Source organism: Leptodactylus fuscus, chromosome 3, assembly GCF_031893055.1.
Source record: "Leptodactylus fuscus isolate aLepFus1 chromosome 3, aLepFus1.hap2, whole genome shotgun sequence".
Taxonomy (NCBI): domain Eukaryota; kingdom Metazoa; phylum Chordata; class Amphibia; order Anura; family Leptodactylidae; genus Leptodactylus; species Leptodactylus fuscus.
Window position 1 is genome coordinate 243,122,803 of NC_134267.1, and position 24,322 is coordinate 243,147,124.

Here is a 24,322-nt window from a genome sequence, read left to right on the forward strand (position 1 = left end):
GAGTCATGGAGTATACTGGAGGCTTTCCCCTCTCCCAGACCTGGTCACTCAAGGAGGCCAGAGATGCGAGGATCTGAGGAGATTCAACCTGACAGCCTGGAGGTTGACCAGTCCCTATTAAGCCATAGTGGACTGTCAAAGGCCGTCCTGAGAACCATTTCCTGTGCCAGGGCTGATTCCACTAACAGGAACTACCACAGAATTTGGAATATCTTTAAAACCACGGAATAGGAGTATCCAACCCCCCTGTGGAATTGATTTTGGAGTTCCTTCAGGACAGCCTAGACAAAGGGCTATCTCCTGCAACCTTGAAGGTACAGGCAGCCGCTTTGTCCGCCTATCTGAGGAGGCGTTTATCTCAACACCCTTTAATAAGTGGATTTCTTAAGGATGCTACGAGAATTAGACCTTCAGTGTCAGCCCCAGTCCCACAATGGGATCTCGGGGTTGTTCTGGCGACCCTCTGCGACTCTCCGTTTCAGTCATTAGAGGAGGTGGATCTGAAATTCGTAACCTTTAAAGTAACTTTTTTGTGGGCCATCACCTTGGCCAAGAGGGTTGGTGAACTTCAAGCCCTGTCATCTGAAGAGCCTTATATCTCTTTTTTTTTAGTGACAGGGTTCAGCTGCGTTTTCTTCTAGGGTTCACTCCCAAGGTGCCTTCCCTGGCAAATTTGAACCAGCTGATCTCTTTACCAGTTTTTGTGTCTGTTCCTTTCTCCCCGGAGGAAGTAAGGCTACATTCTTTGGATTTAGGCAAATCTCTTAGAATTTACCTGGATCGAACTTTGTCTTTTAGGAGGTTGGAGCACCTTCTTATTAACCTAGCTGGGAGGTTTAGAGGTCAGAAGGCATCAAAGGCCTCCATATCTCGCTGGGTAAAAGAGGCCATCAGAACGGCTTTTTCATCCCAGGGGCCTTTCCCCTCCAGCTTGCCTGACTGCTCATTCCACCAAAGCGGTTTCGGCTTCCTGGGCAGAAAGGTCTGCGGTCATACAAAAGCAGATTTGTGTGGCCGCCTCTTGGTCTTCACCCCTTACCTTTGTGAAGAACTATCATTTGAACTCTTGTGCTTCCAACGCGACGGCCTTCGGGTGGTCGGTCCTGTGCTCCTTAAGTCGAGGAAACCCTCCCTAGGGGGATTACTTGACATCTCCCCACATTGTGCTGCTGGTATGATGACAGGGAAGCGTTGATTATTCAATTTTTGATGATATTTGATAATCTTCCTCAGTCTCACCAGGAAACTTTTACTTTCCTTTTTTCTTCCCAAGTGTCCTAGGTAGGTAGACATTGACATGAATGAGACATTCCTGAAACGCAACAGATTCCTGGTGGTTCAAGGCTGGATCAGTTCGGGACAGGTTGGATTGGTTTGGGACAGGTTGGATCGGTTTGGGACAGGTTGCGTTGGTTTGGGACAGGTTGGATCGGTTTGGGACAGGTTGGATCGGTTTGACCGTTCTTGGTCTTCTTGGCTTATAACAAATATCTAGTCACCAATATTTGCATGACTTTGTTGGAGGTGAGCGTTGGTAGAGTTGGCCAACACGCTATGGAGATGCTCATATATAGAAGGTGCTCATGCGATTTCAGTGGACCTGAGTGGCCAATGGCCGCCAAGTATATTGATGGGCATATTAGCTAGCTGGCTCCTCTGAGCTTTGAATGTGGTAGGGGTGACAGGCCCAGGCCAAATTCAGGATAGTAACATGATGTGACCACCCAACAGCAGGTCAACAGCAGACAGGGAAGTTGTTAGAAGGCATCTTAATGTAGGACCTAGAGATTCTTGGTGAACATGGAGAACATGACATGTACAACTACCACAGAGGACTCCATGAGGATGCCATCATCCTACGATGAGAATTTATTATACATAAATCAGTTCTGTACATGATTATTTGGCTGTGGATGTGCTCATGCTCCAGGTTTGGTCCAGTCATCTTCTTCAGGTGGAAGTGAGTGAAGGTCTCAGGAGATGATGCCATCATAGCCTTGTACCCCACATTTCTTCCCTGCTATTCGGCAACCAAACGTTATGGCCTCCTCCATAGTCTGACCTATTAAGAAGAACCAAGTAATATTCATATACACATTGGCATTCATTCAGAGTAGATACAAAATACATGAACGTGAAGGACCTCTGTCCTACAAGTTCTAGATAATGTTCTTCAACCCGGATAGGAAAAGGGCGAAGTACTACGACACAGAAGTCACCTAACTCCTATACTGTGCAAATATCACTATTATGTAGTATACAATGCTCTGTGGTCACACCCATACTATTAGATCAGGCGGCCGGCCAACCTCTCCTCGGTATGCCACACAAATTATTGACACTGCCAACAGTCAACCTGGTCCATTTCAGCAGTAACTTACCAGTGACTGGTGAATATACGTCCAACATGGGTAGCTAGGAAGATGTCACGGAGCAAAGGTATACGTCTTCCTCCGGATGGTCTTTTGAATCAACACGGACGCAAGAGGTCGGGAGACAGCAGCAATTTATTGTAATCCACAAAGTTAGTAGCCGGCGGCAGTCACATCAACCGTAATAACAATAAGTCCACAGAAGTCACAATCCAATGATAGCTTTGGTTCCTTGGTCCTGTAACTAAATCCTGGCTCTCTGCAGAGCTGTGCACAGGCCGGCTAACCCATACTAACTGCTAGCTATATACTATATACTAAGACTGTTACACCTATATCTGTGGGTGGGAAGGGCTGAGTCGCAGATCCTTCCCCCCTCACCTATACCAAGGAGAGCAGACTCCCTGTCTCCTGTGGACAATGCACCATCCAACATCTTCTTGGAGACACCGATCAGATTATCTCCACCCATTGTCCTCACTGGTCCTCACTAGTTAGAGGTATTTGCATACAATGTGCTAACACACTAGACCCTAATCAGCCAACTACACATTGATGTATATAACAGGTTAGAGAATACATTCCACATGAAATATATATTACACATTGCCTATAGTATAGACTCTAACCATCCCGTGACAACCCCTCCCCCTCTCAAAACATGTGCATGACACAATTGGCCTACACAGGTAAATTGGGGAATGCACATCAGTCTCTATAGCTCATATGTCCTCCTGTCGGGATAACCCATCTGCGTTCTGGTGTTGGTTCCCTCGGCGGTACTGAATGGTAAAGTTGTAGAGTTGAAGGGCTGGCATCTGGCAGAAAATCCGGTTAATCCATGTTGGCGTCTCTCTGAGCTTGGCTTCGGGTCACTGCTCCCACAAAGTGGCACTGTAGATTTCCAACATCGTTGCCTAACAGAACATTGGCCGGCAGCCCGCTCATCACACCAATTGTGCATCGTTTTGGTCCATAACCATAGTCGAGTTCCACGGTAGCTTTAGGAATACGTTTCCGAGTACCTCCTGCCAACTCGATAGAAAGGCCAGGGCCCTCCTCTAGGGCCTCGGATCGAACCACTCGGGGGTCCGCTACCGTTAGGAAAGCTCCCGGAATCCAACAACTGTTCGGCCATCCAGTAGGACCTCCTGCAAGTGCTTCCGCTGAAGGTTTGCGGGATGTGTGGAGGCTGAATCCCATAGACCCCTAGAGGTGGAACAGATGGGTCATTCATGGAGTCATCTGGAAATGGGGCCAAACTTTCAGTCCTAGGGGTGGTTCCCAGGTAGTGAATAGGCCGGGATGCCACGGTGGCCCGTGCCCCCATGTTAACAGGGCAACTAGCTTGCAAATGTCCAGGCCGCCCGCACCCAAAACATCTGCGCTCTAGCATTCTTCCAGTAGGTCGTTGTCTAGGGACAGGGTTGTTCATAGCTGGAGGCCGATGGGCTGGGGCAGGGGTAGAGGGGGAATTGTAATCCTGAGGCCGGGCACGAAAGGTGGGTGGCTGGATGAAGGGTGTCTGGCGGACTGTGGTAGTTTTCCGCTCCTCTGCAAACAACCTCTTCCACTGCGGCTTGATGGTCAGGCCCTCATCTGCAAGGGAAGCAGCTTGCTCCACTGTGGCTGGGTTCCGTTCCAGCACCCACTCACGGATCTCAGCGGGGCACTGGGAAAAGAACTGTTCCTTAAGTATGACTTGGAGGATCTTATCGACTGTGACAGCCTCCTCACCTTCTAGCCAGCGCTTGCATGCTTGCTTCAACTTGTGGGCGAACATGTGGAAGGAGCTTCCCCCATTGTAAGACAAAGAGCGGAACTGAACTCGGTAGGTCTCTGGAGTGACTGCATAATACTTCTGCACCGCTCTTTTAATGGCCTCATAGTCCCGCTGATCACTAGGGTCCATGGCTCTGAGAGCTTCCGCAGCCCCATCTCATAGGTGCCCCACCAGATACCAGACCCAATCCTTCTCTGGGACTTCCATCAGGTGGCACTGGTGTTCGAAGTCCTGAAAATATCCATCAACATCCCCAGCCGCTTCATCAAAGGTCTTGAAGTGTTTATGGGAGACATATGGTGGTTCTCTCACTGTTGGGCTGGGGGTCGACGTTTGATTATAATTCCACGCAGTTATCTCAGCCATTCGCATTTCATGCGCCATTCTTTCCTTTTCATACGCCATTCTCTGTTCCTCCTTCTCCGTTTCCTGAGCCCTCTGTAATGCTCTACTCCTTTGCTCTGCAGTTGCTCCTAGCCCCAGCACTGCCAATTCCTCCTCATACAAAACAACCCATCTGCTCTTTTGGGTCTGTACCTGCCACTCCCGTATCTCTCCAGTCTCCTGGGGGCAGCCCTCCTCATGGTCGCTTTGCAGGGTCATGTCCTCCAGTGCCTCGATCAGTTGATCTTTCGTTCTTCCCTGGTAACTCAGGTTTAGTTCCCGGGCCCTTACTTGTAGACTTGCCATAGTCCAGTTCCTGTATTCTGAGGTTGTGGCTCCATTAATCGCTGAGCTGCTGTAGTCCATCTCGCTGTCCGCTGTTGATCCCACCGCTGCCAACCAGTTGTCACGGAGCAAAGGTATACGTCTTCCTCCGGATGGTCTTTTGAATCAACACGGACGCAAGAGGTCGGGAGACAGCAGCAATTTATTGTAATCCACAAAGTTAGTAGCCGGCGGCGGTCACATCAACCGTAATAACAATAAGTCCACAGAAGTCACAATCCAATGATAGCTTTGGTTCCTTGGTCCTGTAACTAAATCCTGGCTCTCTGCAGAGCTGTGCACAGGCCGGCTAACACATACTAACTCCTAGCTACAACTATATACTAAGACTGTTACACCTATATCTGTGGATGGGAAGGGCTGAGTCACAGATCCTTCCCCCCTCACCTATACCAAGGAGAGCAGACTCCCTGTCTCCTGTGGACAATGCACCATCCAACATCTTCTTGGAGACACGGATCAGATTATCTCCACCCATTGTCCTCACTGGTCCTCACTAGTTAGAGGTATTTGCATACAATGGGCTAACACACTAGACCCTAATCAGCCAACTACACATTGATGTATACAACAGGTTAGAGAATACATTCCACATGAAATATATATTACACATTGCCTATAGTATAGACTCTAACCATCCCGTGACAGAAGACATGGTGGTGGAGACTCACCTTTAGACAGTGCATAGATTACAGAAGCGTTGAAGGTGTCTCCAGCACCAAGCGTATCCACAATTTTCTCTGGGGGAAAGGAAGGAGAATGGAGGACACGTCCATCTGGTCCCAGAGCGTCAGCTCCATGTTCAGCCCAGGCACAGACTAGATAAGCCCTAAAGAGACAAAACCAAGATGACATCCTGACAATCGGCACAGTGAAGGCCCATGGGAAAGTGTCTCATGTCCAGTCATGGTTCCTCAGGGCAGTAAGCAACTAGAGATCAGTGACTTTTATATGTCTAATACAGTATACCCATAGAAAGGTGATATCAGGCAGTGTAGTCCATGAGGCAACGCATGAGGACGATCTAAGATGTAAAACCCCCATCTACACTTGGTGGACATCAACAAAACCACTAGACCAACCCAAACTCTACATTCATGTTCACAATAGGCATGTGCGCTTCTTACATTACATACATGTAGAAGTCTCTAAGATTATTAAAGGAGCTCACCCTTTCTTTACACGTGGATACAGTCCAGTAAGGGCCTCGGCAGAGGAGGTAAACCCAAAATGTCTGGCAACATCTTTACTTACGAAGACCTGAGAAGCAGAAAATAGCAATAATCAGGTATAAAGAACACAAAGTCATGTGCTGAGCAACATTCACTAGGATGACTTATAAACCTCCTGCCTCTATATGACTAGGGGTCTTCTTACTCTGTATGATGGTATAGGGAGCATCACCCTCACACGACAGACTTTCTGGATGATTCTATACTATTGGCCTCTTGGACGGTAACCTCCCTCCTTACCAGTCCTATTGGCTGTAGACAGTAACCTCCCTCCTTACCAGTTTTTACTTCTCTATAGACAGTAACCTCCCTCCTTACCAGTTCTTCTCTATAGACAGTAACCTCCCTCCTTACCAGTTCTTCTTCTGTATAGACAGTAACCTCCATCCTTACCAGTTCTTCTTCTGTATAGACAGTAACTTCCCTCCTTACTAGTTATTCTTCTGTATAGACAGTAACCTTCCCTCTTACCAGTTCTTCTTCTGTGTAGACAGTAACCTCCCTCCTTACCAGTTCTTCTTCTTTATAGACAGAAAACTCCCTCCTTACCAGTTCTTCTTCTTTATAGACAGTAACCTCCTTCCTTACAGTTTTTCTCTATAGACAGTAACCTTCCCCCTTACCAGTTCTTCTTCTGTGTAGACAGTAACCTCCATCCTTACCAGTTCTTCTTCTGTATAGACAGTAACCTCCCTCCTTACTAGTTATTCTTCTCTATAGACAGTAACCTCCCTCCTTACCAGTTCTTCTTTATAGACAGTAACCTTCCCCCTTACCAGTTCTTCTTCTGTGTAGACAGTAACCTCCCTCCCTGCCAGTTCTTCTCTATAGACAGTAACCTTCCCCCTTACCAGTTCTTCTTCTGTGTAGACAGTAACCTCCCTCCCTGCCAGTTCTTCTCTATAGACAGTAACCTTCCCCCTTACCAGTTCTTCTTCTGTGTAGACAGTAACCTCCCTCCCTGCCAGTTCTTCTCTATGGACAGTAACCTTCCCCCTTACCAGTTCTTCTTCTGTGTAGACAGTAACCTCCCTCCTTACCAGTACTTCTTTATAGACAGTAACCTCCCTCCTTACCAGTTCTTCTTTATAGACAGTAATCTTCCTCCTTACCAGTTCTTCTCTATAGACAGTAACCTCCCTCCTTAGCAGTTCTTCCTTCTTTATAGACAGTAACCTCCCTCCTTAGATTGACTTATTATTGATGACGATATCGGATCCTCTTACTTACCACTTCACCATACTGGAATAATTGGTACAACTCTTCGCGCTCCTTTTCGATCTCCACAGAGATAGTGATCCGCTGGTCCTCAGGGCAGCTCTTATTATAATCTTCTACTCTTTGGATCATCTTTATCTGCTCATCTGCATTTCTTCCCTGAAAAGGTCATAGACAACACATTGCAGCCACCGGCGTAACCTCATGCGATCATATCTAATAAGCCACAACCATAGTCCACATAATATCCGTCTACATTACCCAATGCAGTTATTGATAAATAGCAGATATCGGCACTATAACTGCATGCACCCCTAGTAGTGATACAAGGACACAGACATCTCAGTGACATGTGCAGAACCTCTCGTGTCTCTATACGGTACACCGTGATGACTAGCCGTCTCTACACTATATATCACGATGACCCAGCACCCTTTATATACGTAGACATCTTCTACAGGAACCTTCATCATCTTTCTTTGCGTCTTACCTCCCAGTGAATCCACTTATATTGTGTGAGGTCTACTTTCTTGAAGTCATCTGCCGTTACGTCAGGAAGATTTCTGACAAGGAAATAACACAAGTCAACAAACACTGAGCACAATGTGTGAAATAATACAAGATGGAATCAGAAGGATGTGTAATAATACATAAGAAATAATACGAGGACTGAGGTATGGGGCTTATTGACAAATTATTGTTGTTTAGATGCCACCTGTTCCTTGGTGGCCCAGTCCAACTAGGTCTAATTTGGGTTTTGGAAGAGCCTGAGAAGCTCTGATCTCCTTGTCGCACGTTGTCATCCTCCATGATACCCACTGATGGTCACTACCCATACTTTATTGATCAGAACAATGTCTCATACAAAGTTCCTCAATTGTCCACATCACTGAGAAGCAGCCTTGAACCTTCACAATCCTCCTGTGCTTCCTGTTGTATGGTCACCATGTCGTCTTAAACTCAAGGATCCTGGCTCATTCCAGGTCTATCAGATGTTACCTCAGCTTCAGAGACGTCTCCACTTTTCGCTAAGTTCCACTTTCTGGCAGGGAACATCCACTGGTTCACTTCTAGCCTGGAAGCTTCCAGAAGACTGTGGGTTACGTTCTAAGATATATTGCCCATGGTGACTTTGTTGGGAAATGAGGCTACATGTGGTGACTTGTATATGGCAGACATTTCTAGATGCCGCTGTCTCATCATATGCATGCAGATATTTTTGAATTGTTTTCTTCAGGAGTTCGGTCATCGCTCTGTATTCAGAGTAAGGAAAATCTCCAGGTCACTACCCCGGAACTGTCTATGTTAACAATAGCTGGTGCATGGAAAGAGGAAGGACACCAATGGGCACAGAATGACGTGCTGGAATTCAATCTCCAACTGTTCCTATCCACCTTCCACCATGTTGGGCCTCTTCTGCAGCTTCTTCATCATTTAGGATTTGTGATGGACCACTATTATGAATGCTGAACCCTGCCTTGTGGGTTACATTGGAATGAGGCTCTAGTAGTCACATTTCAGAAAGACCTGCTTTGCTAAGAGAATCTACTAGTTGTCACATTCCTGTAAGGTAACCCTTGCCAATAGAATCTACTAGTAGTCACATTCAGGGAAGGTCTAACTTGCCAAATGAATCAACCACTGGTCAAAATTTGAGAAGGTTTAACTTGCAAAGAGAATCTAAAGTGGTCACATTTCGAGAAGGTCTAACGTGCCAAGAGAGTGTTCCAGTGGTCACATTCCAAGGAAGGTCTAATTTGTGAAGAGATTCTACTAGTGGTCACATTTTGAGAAGGTCTAACTTGCAAAGAGAATCTACCAGTGGTCACATTTCGAGAAGGTCTAACTTGCCAAGAGAGTCTACCAGTGGTCACATTCCAAGGAAGGTCTAATTTGTGAAGAGATTCTACTAGTGGTCAAATTTTTGGAAGGTCTAACTTGCCAAGAGAGTCTACTAGCAAACAAATTCCAGGAGAATCTACTAGTGGTCACATTCTGGGAAGGTTGACCTTCCAAAGAGAATCTACTATTGCCTGGTCTGACCAGGACCTACAAATGGATTCTAACACTTGCAATCTAGAAGTAGCCAAGTGTATAGATCCTTCATAAATGGTCTTAAGGCAATTTATTCCTCACTATAATTTGGATACACTCCCTACAGTTTTCACCAAATAATGGCTTTATCGACCTTTCAGAAGTTATAGTTTGTCACCTCTGCCAACTCCTCCATTGGCCAAATCCCACCAAGCCCTTCTTTGTTGTGGTTGACTCATCCCCTGTATGTATTGGAGCTGTTCGCTCTCGAAAAAGAAGCGAGGAGAATTTCTTCTTCTGTGTTAGTGGTTGCAGTATTGCCAACAAAACTTTTTGCTCTCGAGTAGTGGAGACATCTGCTGGAGGAAGTCTGTTGACAATTTTGGCTGCACATTGGTCAACTTTCTGTAATGAGCGCTGGGCCTGGTTATCACTACTGCCGGCAGATAACATTGTAAATGCAGGCGCCTTGTCTCCATCCTTTGATCTTGGAGAATGAAGCTCTTGTGCTGCCGCTCATGATCATATCCAGATGAATCTTCCCAGCAGCCTCAAGTTCTTGGTGGACATTCCTTCAAGGAAAATCTTTGGTTCTCCAGAGATCTCTCTACTCAGTGTCCCCAGGATGCCATTAATTGTCTCCAGAATGCTGCTAATTGTACTCGGTATCTTCAGATTTCCACTGTTTGCACCCAGGGAACCGTATATAATATATAGTGATGGTGATTAGGGGGTCAGTAGTATATAGTGATGGTGATTAGGGGGTCAGCAGTATATAGTGATGGTGATTAGGGGGTCAGCAGTATATAGTGATGGTGATTAGGGGGTCAGCAGTATATAGTGATGGTGATTAGGGGGTCAGCAGTATATAGTGATGGTGATTAGGGGGTCAGCAGTATATAGTGATGGTGATTAGGGGGTCAGCAGTATATAGTGATGGTGATTAGGGGGTCAGTAGTATATAGTGATGGTGATTAGAGGGTCAGTAGTATATAGTGATGGTGATTAGGGGGTCAGCAGTATATAGTGATGGTGATTAGGGGGTCAGTAGTATATAGTGATGGTGATTAGGGGGTCAGCAGTATATAGTGATGGTGATTAGGGGTCAGCAGTATATAGTGATGGTGATTAGGGGTCAGCAGTATATAGTGATGGTGATTAGGGGGTCAGCAGTATATAGTGATGGTGATTAGGGGGTCAGTAGTATATAGTGATGGTGATTAGGGGGTCAGCAGTATATAGTGATGGTGATTAGGGGTCAGCAGTATATAGTGATGGTGATTAGGGGTCAGCAGTATATAGTGATGGTGATTAGGGGGTCAGCAGTATATAGTGATGGTGATTAGGGGGTCAGCAGTATATAGTGATGGTGATTAGGGGGTCAGCAGTATATAGTGATGGTGATTAGGGGGTCAGCAGTATATAGTGATGGTGATTAGGGGGTCAGCAGTATATAGTGATGGTGATTAGGGGGTCAGCAGTATATAATGATGGTGATTAGGGGGTCAGTAGTATATAGTGATGGTGATTAGAGGGTCAGTAGTATATAGTGATGGTGATTAGGGGGTCAGCAGTATATAGTGATGGTGATTAGGGGGTCAGTAGTATATAGTGATGGTGATTAGGGGGTCAGCAGTATATAGTGATGGTGATTAGGGGGTCAGCAGTATATAGTGATGGTGATTAGGGGGTCAGCAGTATATAGTGATGGTGATTAGGGGGTCAGCAGTATATAGTGATGGTGATTAGGGGGTCAGCAGTATATAGTGATGGTGATTAGGGGGTCAGCAGTATATAGTGATGGTGATTAGGGGGTCAGTAGTATATAGTGATGGTGATTAGAGGGTCAGTAGTATATAGTGATGGTGATTAGGGGGTCAGCAGTATATAGTGATGGTGATTAGGGGGTCAGCAGTATATAGTGATGGTGATTCGGGGGTCAGCAGTATATAGTGATGGTGATTAGGGGGTCAGTAGTATATAGTGATGGTGATTAGGGGGTCAGCAGTATATAGTGATGGTGATTAGGGGGTCAGCAGTATATAGTGATGGTGATTAGGGGGTCAGCAGTATATAGTGATGGTGATTAGGGGGTCAGCAGTATATAGTGATGGTGATTAGGGGGTCAGCAGTATATAGTGATGGTGATTAGGGGGTCAGTAGTATATAGTGATGGTGATTAGGGGGTCAGTAGTATATAGTGATGGTGATTAGAGGGTCAGTAGTATATAGTGATGGTGATTAGGGGGTCAGCAGTATATAGTGATGGTGATTAGGGGGTCAGCAGTATATAGTGATGGTGATTAGGGGGTCAGCAGTATATAGTGATGGTGATTAGAGGGTCAGTAGTATATAGTGATGGTGATTAGAGGGTCAGCAGTATATAGTGATGGTGATTAGGGGGTCAGCAGTATATAGTGATGGTGATTAGGGGGTCAGCAGTATATAGTGATGGTGATTAGGGGTCAGCAGTATATAGTGATGGTGATTAGAGGGTCAGTAGTATATAGTGATGGTGATTAGGGGGTCAGTAGTATATAGTGATGGTGATTAGGGGGTCAGCAGTATATAGTATATACTAATGAGGACGGATCTGCTGACAATTACATAAATTAACTTAAAAGAATCAGGGATTTTGTACCAGAGATTTCATGGCCCCCTGATTTGGGGGAGGGTCAGTATATCCCCCCTGTTCCTTACGTGTCATACAATGTGACGGTCCGGGAGCCATTGTTGATGTTTACCAGGCAGCAGGCGCAGGGAGTGTCGCCCCAGGACTGCCAGCTCACGCCCGATGCAGCAATATTCCTCCGGGAGAAATCTGACATGATGAAGCTACAGAGAAGACAGAGAAGTGGTACTGTGCGGAGGACAGAGAAGTGGTACTGTGCGGAGGACAGAGAAGTGGTACTGTGCGGAGGACAGAGAAGTGGTACTGTGCGGAGGACAGAGGAGTAGTACTGTGCGGAGGACAGAGGAGTAGTACTGTGCGGAGGACAGAGAAGTGGTACTGTGCGGAGGACAGAGGAGTAGTACTGTGCGGAGGACAGAGGAGTAGTACTGTGCGGAGGACAGAGAAGTGGTACTGTGCGGAGGACAGAGAAGTGGTACTGTGCGGAGGACAGAGGAGTAGTACTGTGCGGAGGACAGAGAAGTGGTACTGTGCGGAGGACAGAGGAGTAGTACTGTGCGGAGGACAGAGGAGTAGTACTGTGCGGAGGACAGAGAAGTGGTACTGTGCGGAGGACAGAGGAGTGGTACTGTGCGGAGGACAGAGGAGTGGTACTGTGCGGAGGACAGAGAAGTGGTACTGTGCGGAGGACAGAGGAGTAGTACTGTGCGGAGGACAGAGAAGTGGTACTGTGCGGAGGACAGAGGAGTAGTACTGTGCAGAGGACAGAGAAGTGGTACTGTGCGGAGGACAGAGGAGTAGTACTGTGCAGAGGACAGAGAAGTGGTACTGTGCAGAGGACAGAGAAGTGGTACTGTGCAGAGGACAGAGAAGTGGTACTGTGCGGAGGACAGAGAAGTGGTACTGTGCGGAGGACAGAGAAGTGGTACTGTGCGGAGGACAGAGAAGTGGTACTGTGCGGAGGACAGAGAAGTGGTACTGTGCGGAGGACAGAGAAGTGGTACTGTGCGGAGGACAGAGAAGTGGTACTGTGCGGAGGACAGAGGAGTGGTACTGTGCGGAGGACAGAGAAGTGGTACTGTGCGGAGGACAGAGGAGTAGTACTGTGCGGAGGACAGAGAAGTGGTACTGTGCGGAGGACAGAGGAGTAGTACTGTGCAGAGGACAGAGAAGTGGTACTGTGCGGAGGACAGAGGAGTAGTACTGTGCAGAGGACAGAGAAGTGGTACTGTGCAGAGGACAGAGAAGTGGTACTGTGCAGAGGACAGAGAAGTGGTACTGTGCGGAGGACAGAGAAGTGGTACTGTGCGGAGGACAGAGAAGTGGTACTGTGCGGAGGACAGAGGAGTAGTACTGTGCGGAGGACAGAGGAGTAGTACTGTGTGGAGGACAGAGAAGTGGTACTGTGCGGAGGACAGAGAAGTGGTACTGTGCGGAGGACAGAGGAGTAGTACTGTGCGGAGGACAGAGAAGTGGTACTGTGCGGAGGACAGAGGAGTAGTACTGTGCAGAGGACAGAGAAGTGGTACTGTGCGGAGGACAGAGGAGTAGTACTGTGCAGAGGACAGAGAAGTGGTACTGTGCGGAGGACAGAGAAGTGGTACTGTGCGGAGGACAGATAAGTGGTACTGTGCGGAGGACAGAGGAGTAGTACTGTGCGGAGGACAGAGAAGTAGTACTGTGCGGAGGACAGAGGAGTAGTACTGTGCAGAGGACAGAGAAGCGGTACTGTGCAGAGAATAGAGAAGTGGTACTGTGCGGAGGACAGAGAAGTGGTACTGTGCGGAGGACAGAGAAGTGGTACTGTGCGGAGGACAGAGGAGTAGTACTGTGCGGAGGACAGAGGAGTAGTACTGTGTGGAGGACAGAGAAGTGGTACTGTGCGGAGGACAGAGAAGTGGTACTGTGCGGAGGACAGAGGAGTAGTACTGTGCGGAGGACAGAGAAGTGGTACTGTGCGGAGGACAGAGGAGTAGTACTGTGCAGAGGACAGAGAAGTGGTACTGTGCGGAGGACAGAGGAGTAGTACTGTGCAGAGGACAGAGAAGTGGTACTGTGCGGAGGACAGAGAAGTGGTACTGTGCGGAGGACAGATAAGTGGTACTGTGCGGAGGACAGAGGAGTAGTACTGTGCGGAGGACAGAGAAGTAGTACTGTGCGGAGGACAGAGGAGTAGTACTGTGCAGAGGACAGAGAAGCGGTACTGTGCAGAGAATAGAGAAGTGGTACTGTGCGGAGGACAGAGAAGTGGTACTGTGCGGAGGACACAGAAGTAGTACTGTGCGGAGAATGGTGGGGATTCCTGAAGTCCAGGTATGGAGGAGAGTCTGACATGTACCGCAGTATTATAAGACCACATCATGGAGCCCCCACTCACTGACACATCTGCTGGCGGAGCTGTCACTGGCAGCTCTGTATTGTTACTCCATTGCATAGATTTGGGGGGGTCATTGTCCAATATAGTAACAGAATGAAGGCCCCACTCGCAGCCTGGCATCACCACATATAGCACAACATGGAGGACCTCATGCCCATACCTACCCCACCGTCCACCCTGACACCAACCTGTTCATGTGAAGGATGGTTCGACTCCCATTGCTAATGTTGCTGATGACAATGGAAGCCGGGAAGGAAGAACCAGGATGAGAGACAACATGTCCTACATCTATGCCGTAACGCGTCAGACTGTCCAACGTAAAACTGTGAGGGGAGGGACAGGGGGACAGAGCGGGGCAATTAATGACCAATCAGAGAGGAGAGATAACACAGAACATTAGTCTAGATCACAAGAGACCTCGATCATACTTTATTGGATAGTAGAATGAAGGTGTAGGTGTTCTAGATCATAGATTCTGTAAAGTACAAGGAAAGTGTGAATGTTCTAGATCATGATATTGTAGATGATGTACAGCAGAGCATAGGTATTGGAAAGGACGGTGAAACTGTAAATGTTCTAGATGATATATAGTAGAATAGTGTGTGGGATAGTACAACGAGGAGACAGATGAGATGTTCTAGATCATTGGTGCTGTATAGTATGAGCGGAAGAGTAGAAACCAAAGATTAAAAAAATACTAAACTGGAGTATCAAAGAGATCGAAGACAGAGGAGAGAGAAGACGTTATACTAGAACTGGAAACGAGGAGAAATATTCTAGACTGGACATGAGTGGAGAAGTACTGCGCTAGACAGGAGGGGAGCAGGTCTGTACAGGACAGGTACGGAGATGGTCTCCACTGAACAGCTGTGGAGAGACCTGGAACCGGACAGGAATGGAGACGTTCCAGACTATACACCAGACAGGAAAGGAGAAGTTCTAGACTAGACAGTAGACAAGTGTGGAGAATTTAGAGAAAAAATGAGACGTTCCAGACTAGACTCAATAAAGATGAAATTGAGAACACGAAGAGAGGAGGATGGGGAGGAACCAACAGAGCAGGGCAGCGGATGATGGGAGTTCAGTCATCAGTCTCACTCAGCTGGACATCTCTGGATATCGTATCTGTTTTACCGGAGCCATTGATCCTCTCCAGCATTAATATTTCTAGAATGGGGTTTTAATAATAATTCTAATGGACGTGTTTCCTGCACCAGATTTTATAGCCTTGGCCCAATGTGTTACTAAACCTCACTGACAAGGAGATGGACTGTCGAGACTGCTACCTGTGGCCTTGTATGGTGGACAGCCGAGACTGTTACCTGTGGCCTTGTATGGTGGACAGCCGAGACTGCTACCTGTGGCCTTGTATGGTGGACAGCCGAGACTGTTACCTGTGGCCTTGTATGGTGGACAGCAGAGACTGCTACCTGTGGCCTTGTATGGTGGACAGCAGATACTGTTACCTGTGGCCTTGTATGGTGGACAGCAGAGACTGCTACCTGTGGCCTTGTATGGTGGACAGCAGAGACTGTTACCTGTGGCCTTGTATGGTGGACAGCAGAGACTGCTACCTGTGGCCTTGTATGGTGGACAGCCGAGACTGCTACCTGTGGCCTTGTATGGTGGACAGCAGAGACTGTTACCTGTGGCCTTGTATGGTGGACAGCCGAGACTGCTACCTGTGGCCTTGTATGGTGGACAGCAGAGACTGTTACCTGTGGCCTTGTATGGTGGACAGCAGAGACTGCTACCTGTGGCCTTGTATGGTGAACAGCCGAGACTGCTACCTGTGGCCTTGTATGGTGGACAGCAGAGACTGTTACCTGTGGCCTTGTATGGTGGACAGCCGAGACTGCTACCTGTGGCCTTGTATGGTGGACAGCAGAGACTGTTACCTGTGGCCTTGTATGGTGGACAGCAGAGACTGCTACCTGTGGCCTTGTATGGTGGACAGCCGAGACTGCTACCTGTGGCCTTGTATGGTGGACAGCAGAGACTGTTACCTGTGGCCTTGTATGGTGGACAGCCGAGACTGCTACCTGTGGCCTTGTATGGTGGACAGCAGAGACTGTTACCTGTGGCCTTGTATGGTGGACAGCAGAGACTGTTACCTGTGGCCTTGTATGGTGGACAGCAGAGACTGCTACCTGTGGCCTTGTATGGTGAACAGCCGAGACTGCTACCTGTGGCCTTGTATGGTGGACAGCAGAGACTGTTACCTGTGGCCTTGTATGGTGGACAGCCGAGACTGCTACCTGTGGCCTTGTATGGTGGACAGCAGAGACTGTTACCTGTGGCCTTGTATGGTGGACAGCAGAGACTGTTACCTGTGGCCTTGTATGGTGGACAGCAGAGACTGCTACCTGTGGCCTTGTATGGTGGACAGCCGAGATTGCTACCTGTGGCCTTGTATGGTGGACAGCAGAGACTGTTACCTGTGGCCTTGTATGGTGGACAGCAGATACTGTTACCTGTGGCCTTGTATGGTGTACAGCAGAGACTGCTACCTGTGGCCTTGTAAGGTGGACAGCAGAGACTGTTACCTGTGGCCTTGTATGGTGGACAGCAGATACTGTTACCTGTGGCCTTGTATGGTGGACAGCAGATACTGTTACCTGTGGCCTTGTATGGTGGACAGCAGATACTGTTACCTGTGGCCTTGTATGGTGGACAGCAGAGACTGCTACCTGTGGCCTTGTATGGTGGACAGCAGAGACTGCTACCTGTGGCCTTGTAAGGTGGACAGCAGAGACTGCTACCTGTGGCCTTGTATGGTGGACAGCAGAGACTGTTACCTGTGGCCTTGTTATGGTGGACAGCCGAGACTGCTACCTGTGGCCTTGTTATGGTGGACAGCAGAGACTGCTACCTTTGGCCTTGTATGGTGGACAGCATAGACTGCTACCTGTGGCCTTGTATGGTGGACAGCAGAGACTGCTACCTGTGGCCTTGTATGGTGGACAGCATAGACTGCTACCTTTGGCCTTGTATGGTGGACAGCAGAGACTGCTACCTGTGGCCTTGTTATGGTGGACAGCCAAGACTGCTACCTGTGGCCTTGTATGGTGGACAGCATAGACTGCTACCTGTGGCCTTGTATGGTGGACAGCCGAGACTGCTACCTGTGGCCTTGTTATGGCGGACAGCAGAGACTGCTACCTGTGGCCTTGTATGGTGGACAGCTGAGACTGCTACCTGTGGCGTTGTTATGGTGGACAGCTGAGACTGCTACCTGTGGCGTTGTTATGGTGGACAGCAGAGACTGCAACCTGTGGCCTTGTTATGGTGGACAGCCGAGACTGCTACCTGTGGCCTTTGTTATGGTGGACAGCAGAGACTGCTACCTGTGGCCTTGTATGGTGGACAGCCGAGACTGTTACCTGTGGCCTTGTTATGGTGGACAGCAGAGACTGCAACCTGTGGCCTTGTTATGGTGGACAGCCGAGACTGCTACCTGTGGCCTTTGTTATGGTGGACAGCAGAGACTGCTACCTGTGGCCTTGTATGGTGGACAGCCGAGACTGTTACCTGTGGCCTTGTTATGGTGGACAGCAGAGACTGTTACCTGTGGCCTTGTATGGTGGACAGCCGAGACTGCTACCTGTGGCCTTGTATGGTGGATAGCAGAGACTGCTACCTGTGGCCTTGTATGGTGGACAGCAGAGACTGCTACCTGTGGCCTTGTATGGTGGACAGCAGAGACTGCTACCTGTGGCCTTGTATGGTGGACAGCAGAGACTGCTACCTGTGGCCTTGTATGGTGGACAGCAGAGACTGCTACCTGTGGCCTTGTATGGTGGACAGCCGAGACTGCTACCTGTGGCCTTGTATGGTGGACAGCAGAGACTGCTACCTGCGGCCTTGTTATGGTGGACAGCCGAGACTGCTACCTGTGGCCTTGTATGGTGGACAGAAGAGACTGCTACCTGTGGCCTTGTATGGTGGACAGCAGAGACTGCTACCTGTGGCCTTGTATGGTGGACAGCCGAGACTGTTACCTGTGGCCTTGTTATGGTGGACAGCAGAGACTGCTACCTGTGGCCTTGTATGGTGGACAGCAGAGACTGCTACCTGTGGCCTTGTTATGGTGGACAGCAGATACTGTTACCTGTGGCCTTGTATGGTGGACAGCAGAGACTGCTACCTGTGGCCTTGTATGGTGGACAGCAGAGACTGCTACCTGTGGCCTTGTATGGTGGACAGCCGAGACTGTTACCTGTGGCCTTGTTATGGTGGACAGCAGAGACTGCTACCTGTGGCCTTGTTATGGTGGACAGCCGAGACTGCTACCTGTGGCCTTGTATGGTGGACAGCAGAGACTGCTACCTGTGGCCTTGTTATGGTGGACAGCCGAGACTGCTACCTGTGGCCTTGTATGGTGGACAGCAGAGACTGCTACCTGTGGCCTTGTTATGGTGGACAGCCGAGACTGCTACCTGTGGCCTTGTTATGGTGGACAACTGAGACTGTCATGAGCCTGTTGGATTTTCTCCCATCCAGTGGTATGAGACTGATGAGGACGTATTAGACATGCAACGTGGTGGGTGAGAGTCAGAGTAATGGCAGATATCAAAGGACAGAAGAGTGATAGAGTCATCAGGTATAAAGACAACACTTCATGTAAGAAAGATCCAAAGTGACCGTACCCCAACCCTGTGGCCTTGTATGGTGTACAGCAGAGACTGCTACCTGTGGCCTTGTAAGGTGGACAGCAGAGACTGTTACCTGTGGCCTTGTATGGTGGACAGCAGATACTGTTATCTGTGGCCTTGTATGGTGGACAGCAGATACTGTTACCTGTGGCCTTGTATGGTGGACAGCAGATACTGTTACCTGTGGCCTTGTATGGTGGACAGCAGAGACTGCTACCTGTGGCCTTGTATGGTGGACAGCAGAGACTGCTACCTGTGGCCTTGTAAGGTGGACAGCAGAGACTGCTACCTGTGGCCTTGTATGGTGGACAGCAGAGACTGTTACCTGTGGCCTTGTTATGGTGGACAGCCAAGACTGCTACCTGTGGCCTTGTTATGGTGGACAGCCGAGACTGCTACCTTTGGCCTTGTATGGTGGACAGCATAGACTGCTACCTGTGGCCTTGTATGGTGGACAGCAGAGACTGCTACCTGTGGCCTTGTATGGTGGACAGCATAGACTGCTACCTTTGGCCTTGTATGGTGGACAGCAGAGACTGCTACCTGTGGCCTTGTTATGGTGGACAGCCAAGACTGCTACCTGTGGCCTTGTATGGTGGACAGCATAGACTGCTACCTGTGGCCTTGTATGGTGGACAGCCGAGACTGCTACCTGTGGCCTTGTTATGGCGGACAGCAGAGACTGCTACCTGTGGCCTTGTATGGTGGACAGCCGAGACTGCTACCTGTGGCCTTGTTATGATGGACAGCTGAGACTGCTACCTGTGGCGTTGTTATGGTGGACAGCAGAGACTGCAACCTGTGGCCTTGTTATGGTGGACAGCCGAGACTGCTACCTGTGGCCTTTGTTATGGTGGACAGCAGAGACTGCTACCTGTGGCCTTGTTATGGTGGACAGCCGAGACTGCTACCTGTGGCCTTGTACGGTGGACAGCAGAGACTGCTACCTGTGGCCTTGTATGGTGGACAGCAGAGACTGCTACCTGTGGCCTTGTATGGTGGACAGCCGAGACTGCTACCTGTGGCCTTGTATGGTGGACAGCAGAGACTGCTACCTGTGGCCTTGTTATGGTGGACAGCCGAGACTGCTACCTGTGGCCTTGTATGGTGGACAGCAGAGACTGCTACCTGTGGCCTTGTATGGTGGACAGCCGAGACTGCTACCTGTGGCCTTGTATGGTGGACAGCAGAGACTGCTACCTGCGGCCTTGTTATGGTGGACAGCCGAGACTGCTACCTGTGGCCTTGTATGGTGGACAGAAGAGACTGCTACCTGTGGCCTTGTATGGTGGACAGCAGAGACTGCTACCTGTGGCCTTGTATGGTGGACAGCCGAGACTGTTACCTGTGGCCTTGTTATGGTGGACAGCAGAGACTGTTACCTGTGGCCTTGTATGGTGGACAGCCGAGACTGCTACCTGTGGCCTTGTATGGTGGATAGCAGAGACTGCTACCTGTGGCCTTGTATGGTGGACAGCAGAGACTGCTACCTGTGGCCTTGTATGGTGGACAGCAGAGACTGCTACCTGTGGCCTTGTATGGTGGACAGCAGAGACTGCTACCTGTGGCCTTGTATGGTGGACAGCAGAGACTGCTACCTGTGGCCTTGTATGGTGGACAGCCGAGACTGCTACCTGTGGCCTTGTATGGTGGACAGCAGAGACTGCTACCTGCGGCCTTGTTATGGTGGACAGCCGAGACTGCTACCTGTGGCCTTGTATGGTGGACAGAAGAGACTGCTACCTGTGGCCTTGTATGGTGGACAGCAGAGACTGCTACCTGTGGCCTTGTATGGTGGACAGCCGAGACTGTTACCTGTGGCCTTGTTATGGTGGACAGCAGAGACTGCTACCTGTGGCCTTGTATGGTGGACAGCAGAGACTGCTACCTGTGGCCTTGTTATGGTGGACAGCAGATACTGTTACCTGTGGCCTTGTATGGTGGACAGCAGAGACTGCTACCTGTGGCCTTGTATGGTGGACAGCAGAGACTGCTACCTGTGGCCTTGTATGGTGGACAGCCGAGACTGTTACCTGTGGCCTTGTTATGGTGGACAGCAGAGACTGCTACCTGTGGCCTTGTTATGGTGGACAGCCGAGACTGCTACCTGTGGCCTTGTATGGTGGACAGCAGAGACTGCTACCTGTGGCCTTGTTATGGTGGACAGCCGAGACTGCTACCTGTGGCCTTGTATGGTGGACAGCAGAGACTGCTACCTGTGGCCTTGTTATGGTGGACAGCCGAGACTGCTACCTGTGGCCTTGTTATGGTGGACAACTGAGACTGTCATGAGCCTGTTGGATTTTCTCCCATCCAGTGGTATGAGACTGATGAGGACGTATTAGACATGCAACGTGGTGGGTGAGAGTCAGAGTAATGGCAGATATCAAAGGACAGAAGAGTGATAGAGTCATCAGGTATAAAGACAACACTTCATGTAAGAAAGATCCAAAGTGACCGTACCCCAACCCGCTCATAGAATGAGGGCACTCTAACCCAAACTCTTCATTAAATGGCCCCTACTTTGACTCCTCCCCTGGATTCATCCATTGCACCTGCCCATCCTCCACACTGCTATCCCCATGTGGGTGCAGCCTCTCACCCATATCATGCACCAGCAGAGGTCGTGTGTAAAATGGGATTATGTACCAAAATAATTGCAGTTATTATTCCCTTATGGTGCGTGACGGGGAGAACATGAGACACAGCGGAGAGCACTGGGCACAGGGGAGAGATTCTGGAAACTATAAAGAATTTTTTTTTAACCGGACAGAAAGTCCTGCATGTCCGACTTTGTGTCCAGCTAAAAAAAATGTTTTCGCCACGGAGAGTCACAAGACGCTCACGGGTGGTCACCCATTTAAGTGAATGGGTCTGAAAACTGACTGCCGGGTTTCCGTCTCCTGTCTAGTGTCTTGGGTAGATTATGGAAACCTGCAAAGCGGAGAGCGGGCACAGGGGTGAACCCTAAAATAGACGGTGATGTCCGTCACTTCTTCAATCTACATCGACTACAACATATCAGAGACCTTCTAATGACCCCACCCAAAGACACTGCTCAACATGGCGGACCATCCATTGTCCAAGGTGTTGCCAGACAATTCTCTCCCTTCTGGAAGCTTACGCCTTGGACAACAAAAGGATCGGGCAGTTAAAATCCAACTTTCTGATCCTTATCTATCCGCCATCTTCTATTGGGGGCACAATTGGGACACCTCCTTGGGCATTAGATGGTCGGCTGGTCAAGGCAAACTGGTCATGGTATGTAAAATGTATGGCCAGGTAAGTTGCCCATTCCCTCTGGTGTGTTTCAGGTGCAGGGTGGAGTGTGAGTAGGAGATGATGTCTCGCTGACCCTGTATACGGGGCCCTACTCACCCCTCAACTGTGCTACGCCCCCCCCAAAACACCCCAGGTACTTACTCAGCAATGTAGCCAGGAGCCAAGGAGCCCATGAATGCACAGGGGGCCCCCAGCAGAGACAGCACAGTGCAAGAATTGGAGGCATTACCACCCCGCTGCCACCGCTGCGACAGACACCTGCAATAGAGACGTGACATGAGCTGAGGGTATACAGCACACGGGGCATATACAGAAAGACTCTGTCAGTGACCAGGCTGTACATGTGTCACCAGTCTGGAGATGAACATGAAGCAAGATGGTGGCTGGGAGTGCCCACGGAGGTCTCAAGCCCTACCGAAGTATATAGGTTATGTGATCTGGAGAGAAAAAACCTGAACGTTGCAGAATACGAGGGAAGAGTAAGGAGCTCGCACCGCACCAACATGGCACAGTGTCTCCTGTAACCACCGCAACTATGACCAAACCATGGAGCACCAACACTAGAAATGACCAATCCAGAGAAGACATGTGGTCACGTGACCCTCACCTGTATACACATGTAATGCAGTGACACCTCTCCAGTAGACCGCACCATCTGTGACAGAGACTAGTTATCTTCTTCGAGAAGGCCGCCACTCTAGAGGAACACGTTTAATGCCATCTTGGTTGGTCCTCTCAAAGAGCTGCCACCGTAGGTGATCACGTGTCTCACATGTATGTACATGTAGTATGTACTGACACATCTGTCTCAGTGTATGTTATCACGGCCGCTGGTCCTTGCAGTGGTGAGCTGTCTCTTACCTGGTGTCCGTGTCCTCTTCTGGATAGCGATCCACCACATTGATGATATCCAGACACACCAGTCCTATACACAGGATCCTCTTCTCCCCCATTCTGATAGGTGTGATGAGACAGCCTGGTGGATGAGACACCTGAACAGTTTCTGTAAGAAAAAAACAACAATGTGACCTTTGATCTGTGCTGTGTCAGCAGAATGTATTGCAGCAGGGTCATGGCTGTCTCCAATCCTACTGCAGTCTAAATGGATTCTGACAGCTCTCACTCATGTGTTCTTTCTCTCTCTGTCTCCTGATCCCATCTTTCTCTCTGGATCCTGTGCTCTCTCTCTGAATCATGTGCACACTCTTTCCCTGGATCCTGTGCTCTCTCTCTCTCTGGATCCTGTGCTCTCTCTCTCTCTGGATCCTGTGCTCTCTCTCTGAATCATGTGCACACTCTTTCCCTGGATCCTGTGCTCTCTCTCTCTCTGGATCCTGTGCTCTCTCTCTCTCTCTGGATCCTGTGCTCTCTCTCTCTCCTGTGCTCTCTTTCAGGATTTTATTATAAATGTCTTCTGTGTCTGTGTTCTCTCTTCCTCTCTCTCTCAGTTCTGGTATATCTGTCACTCTCTCTCTCTCTCTGGATCCTTTGGTGCATTTCTGTCCCTCTCCTTGTATTATGTTGCTTCCATCTTGTGACCATGTAGTCTCTTTTTCCTTGTCCGACATCTCTCTCCTGCAGTCTCTTCTCTCTTGTACAGTACTGCTAGGACGATAAATCTTGCTGCAAGATTTATCTTCCTATGATTACATGGGTCGGAGGACCCCTTCTTTGCTAGCACCACAAATTTCTTATGAGTGTGTGGTACCACTGATTTCTCTGTATCGTTGTACAGTACTGCTGTCTCTGTGGTCTCCTCTCTGCAGCCCTGCAGTCTCTTCTCCTCCTCTCTCTAGCCCTGTGGTCTCTTCTCTCCTGTAGAGTCCTGCTGTCTCTGTGGTCTCGTCTCTCCCCCAGGGTCCTGCTGTCTTTGTGGTCTCCTCCTCTCTCCAGCCCTGCAGTCTCTTCTCTCCAGCCCTGCAGTCTCTTCTCTCCAGCCCTGCAGTCTCTTCTCTTCTGTCCTGCAGTCTCTTCTCTTCTGTCCTGCAGTCTCTTCTCTTCTGTCCTG

At 49.1% G+C, this 24,322-nt stretch overlaps 1 protein-coding gene across 4 annotated transcripts; it reads right to left on the bottom strand.

Annotated features, from left to right (window-relative positions):
• Window positions 1-1,347: 1,347 nt before the first annotated feature.
• On the bottom strand, window positions 1,348-23,436 carry KHK (ketohexokinase). 4 transcript variants are annotated; one of them, XM_075266860.1, is made up of 9 exons: window positions 23,176-23,436; window positions 22,456-22,572; window positions 14,566-14,700; window positions 12,069-12,203; window positions 7,825-7,897; window positions 7,347-7,493; window positions 6,056-6,144; window positions 5,556-5,713; window positions 1,348-2,062 (listed from the first exon to the last, which is right to left on the bottom strand). In XM_075266860.1, exons 1-9 carry the CDS (start codon window positions 23,265-23,267, stop codon window positions 1,974-1,976), a joined length of 1,035 nt encoding a protein of 344 aa, XP_075122961.1. In that variant the 5' UTR covers window positions 23,268-23,436; the 3' UTR covers window positions 1,348-1,973. The 4 variants fall into 4 exon arrangements, with proteins under 4 accessions (XP_075122961.1, XP_075122962.1, XP_075122963.1 ...); XM_075266861.1 differs by lacking the exon at window positions 14,566-14,700; XM_075266862.1 differs by lacking the exon at window positions 12,069-12,203.
• Between the last annotated feature and the right edge of the window lie 886 nt (window positions 23,437-24,322).

What these genes read in the sequence shown, in the direction of transcription:
- KHK (XM_075266860.1), bottom strand. Translation starts at nt 23,267, where the DNA reads ATGGGGGAGAAGAGGATCCTGTGTATAGGACTGGTGTGTCTGGATATC. An exon ending in TATCCACGTGTAAAGAAAGG is followed by an intron (nt 5,714 to 6,055) that starts GTGAGCTCCTTT and finishes TTGTCTCTTTAG; the next exon opens with GGCTTATCTAGTCTGTGCCT. An exon ending in AATCTATGCACTGTCTAAAG is followed by an intron (nt 2,063 to 5,555) that starts GTGAGTCTCCAC and finishes TCTTCTTAATAG; the next exon opens with GTCAGACTATGGAGGAGGCC.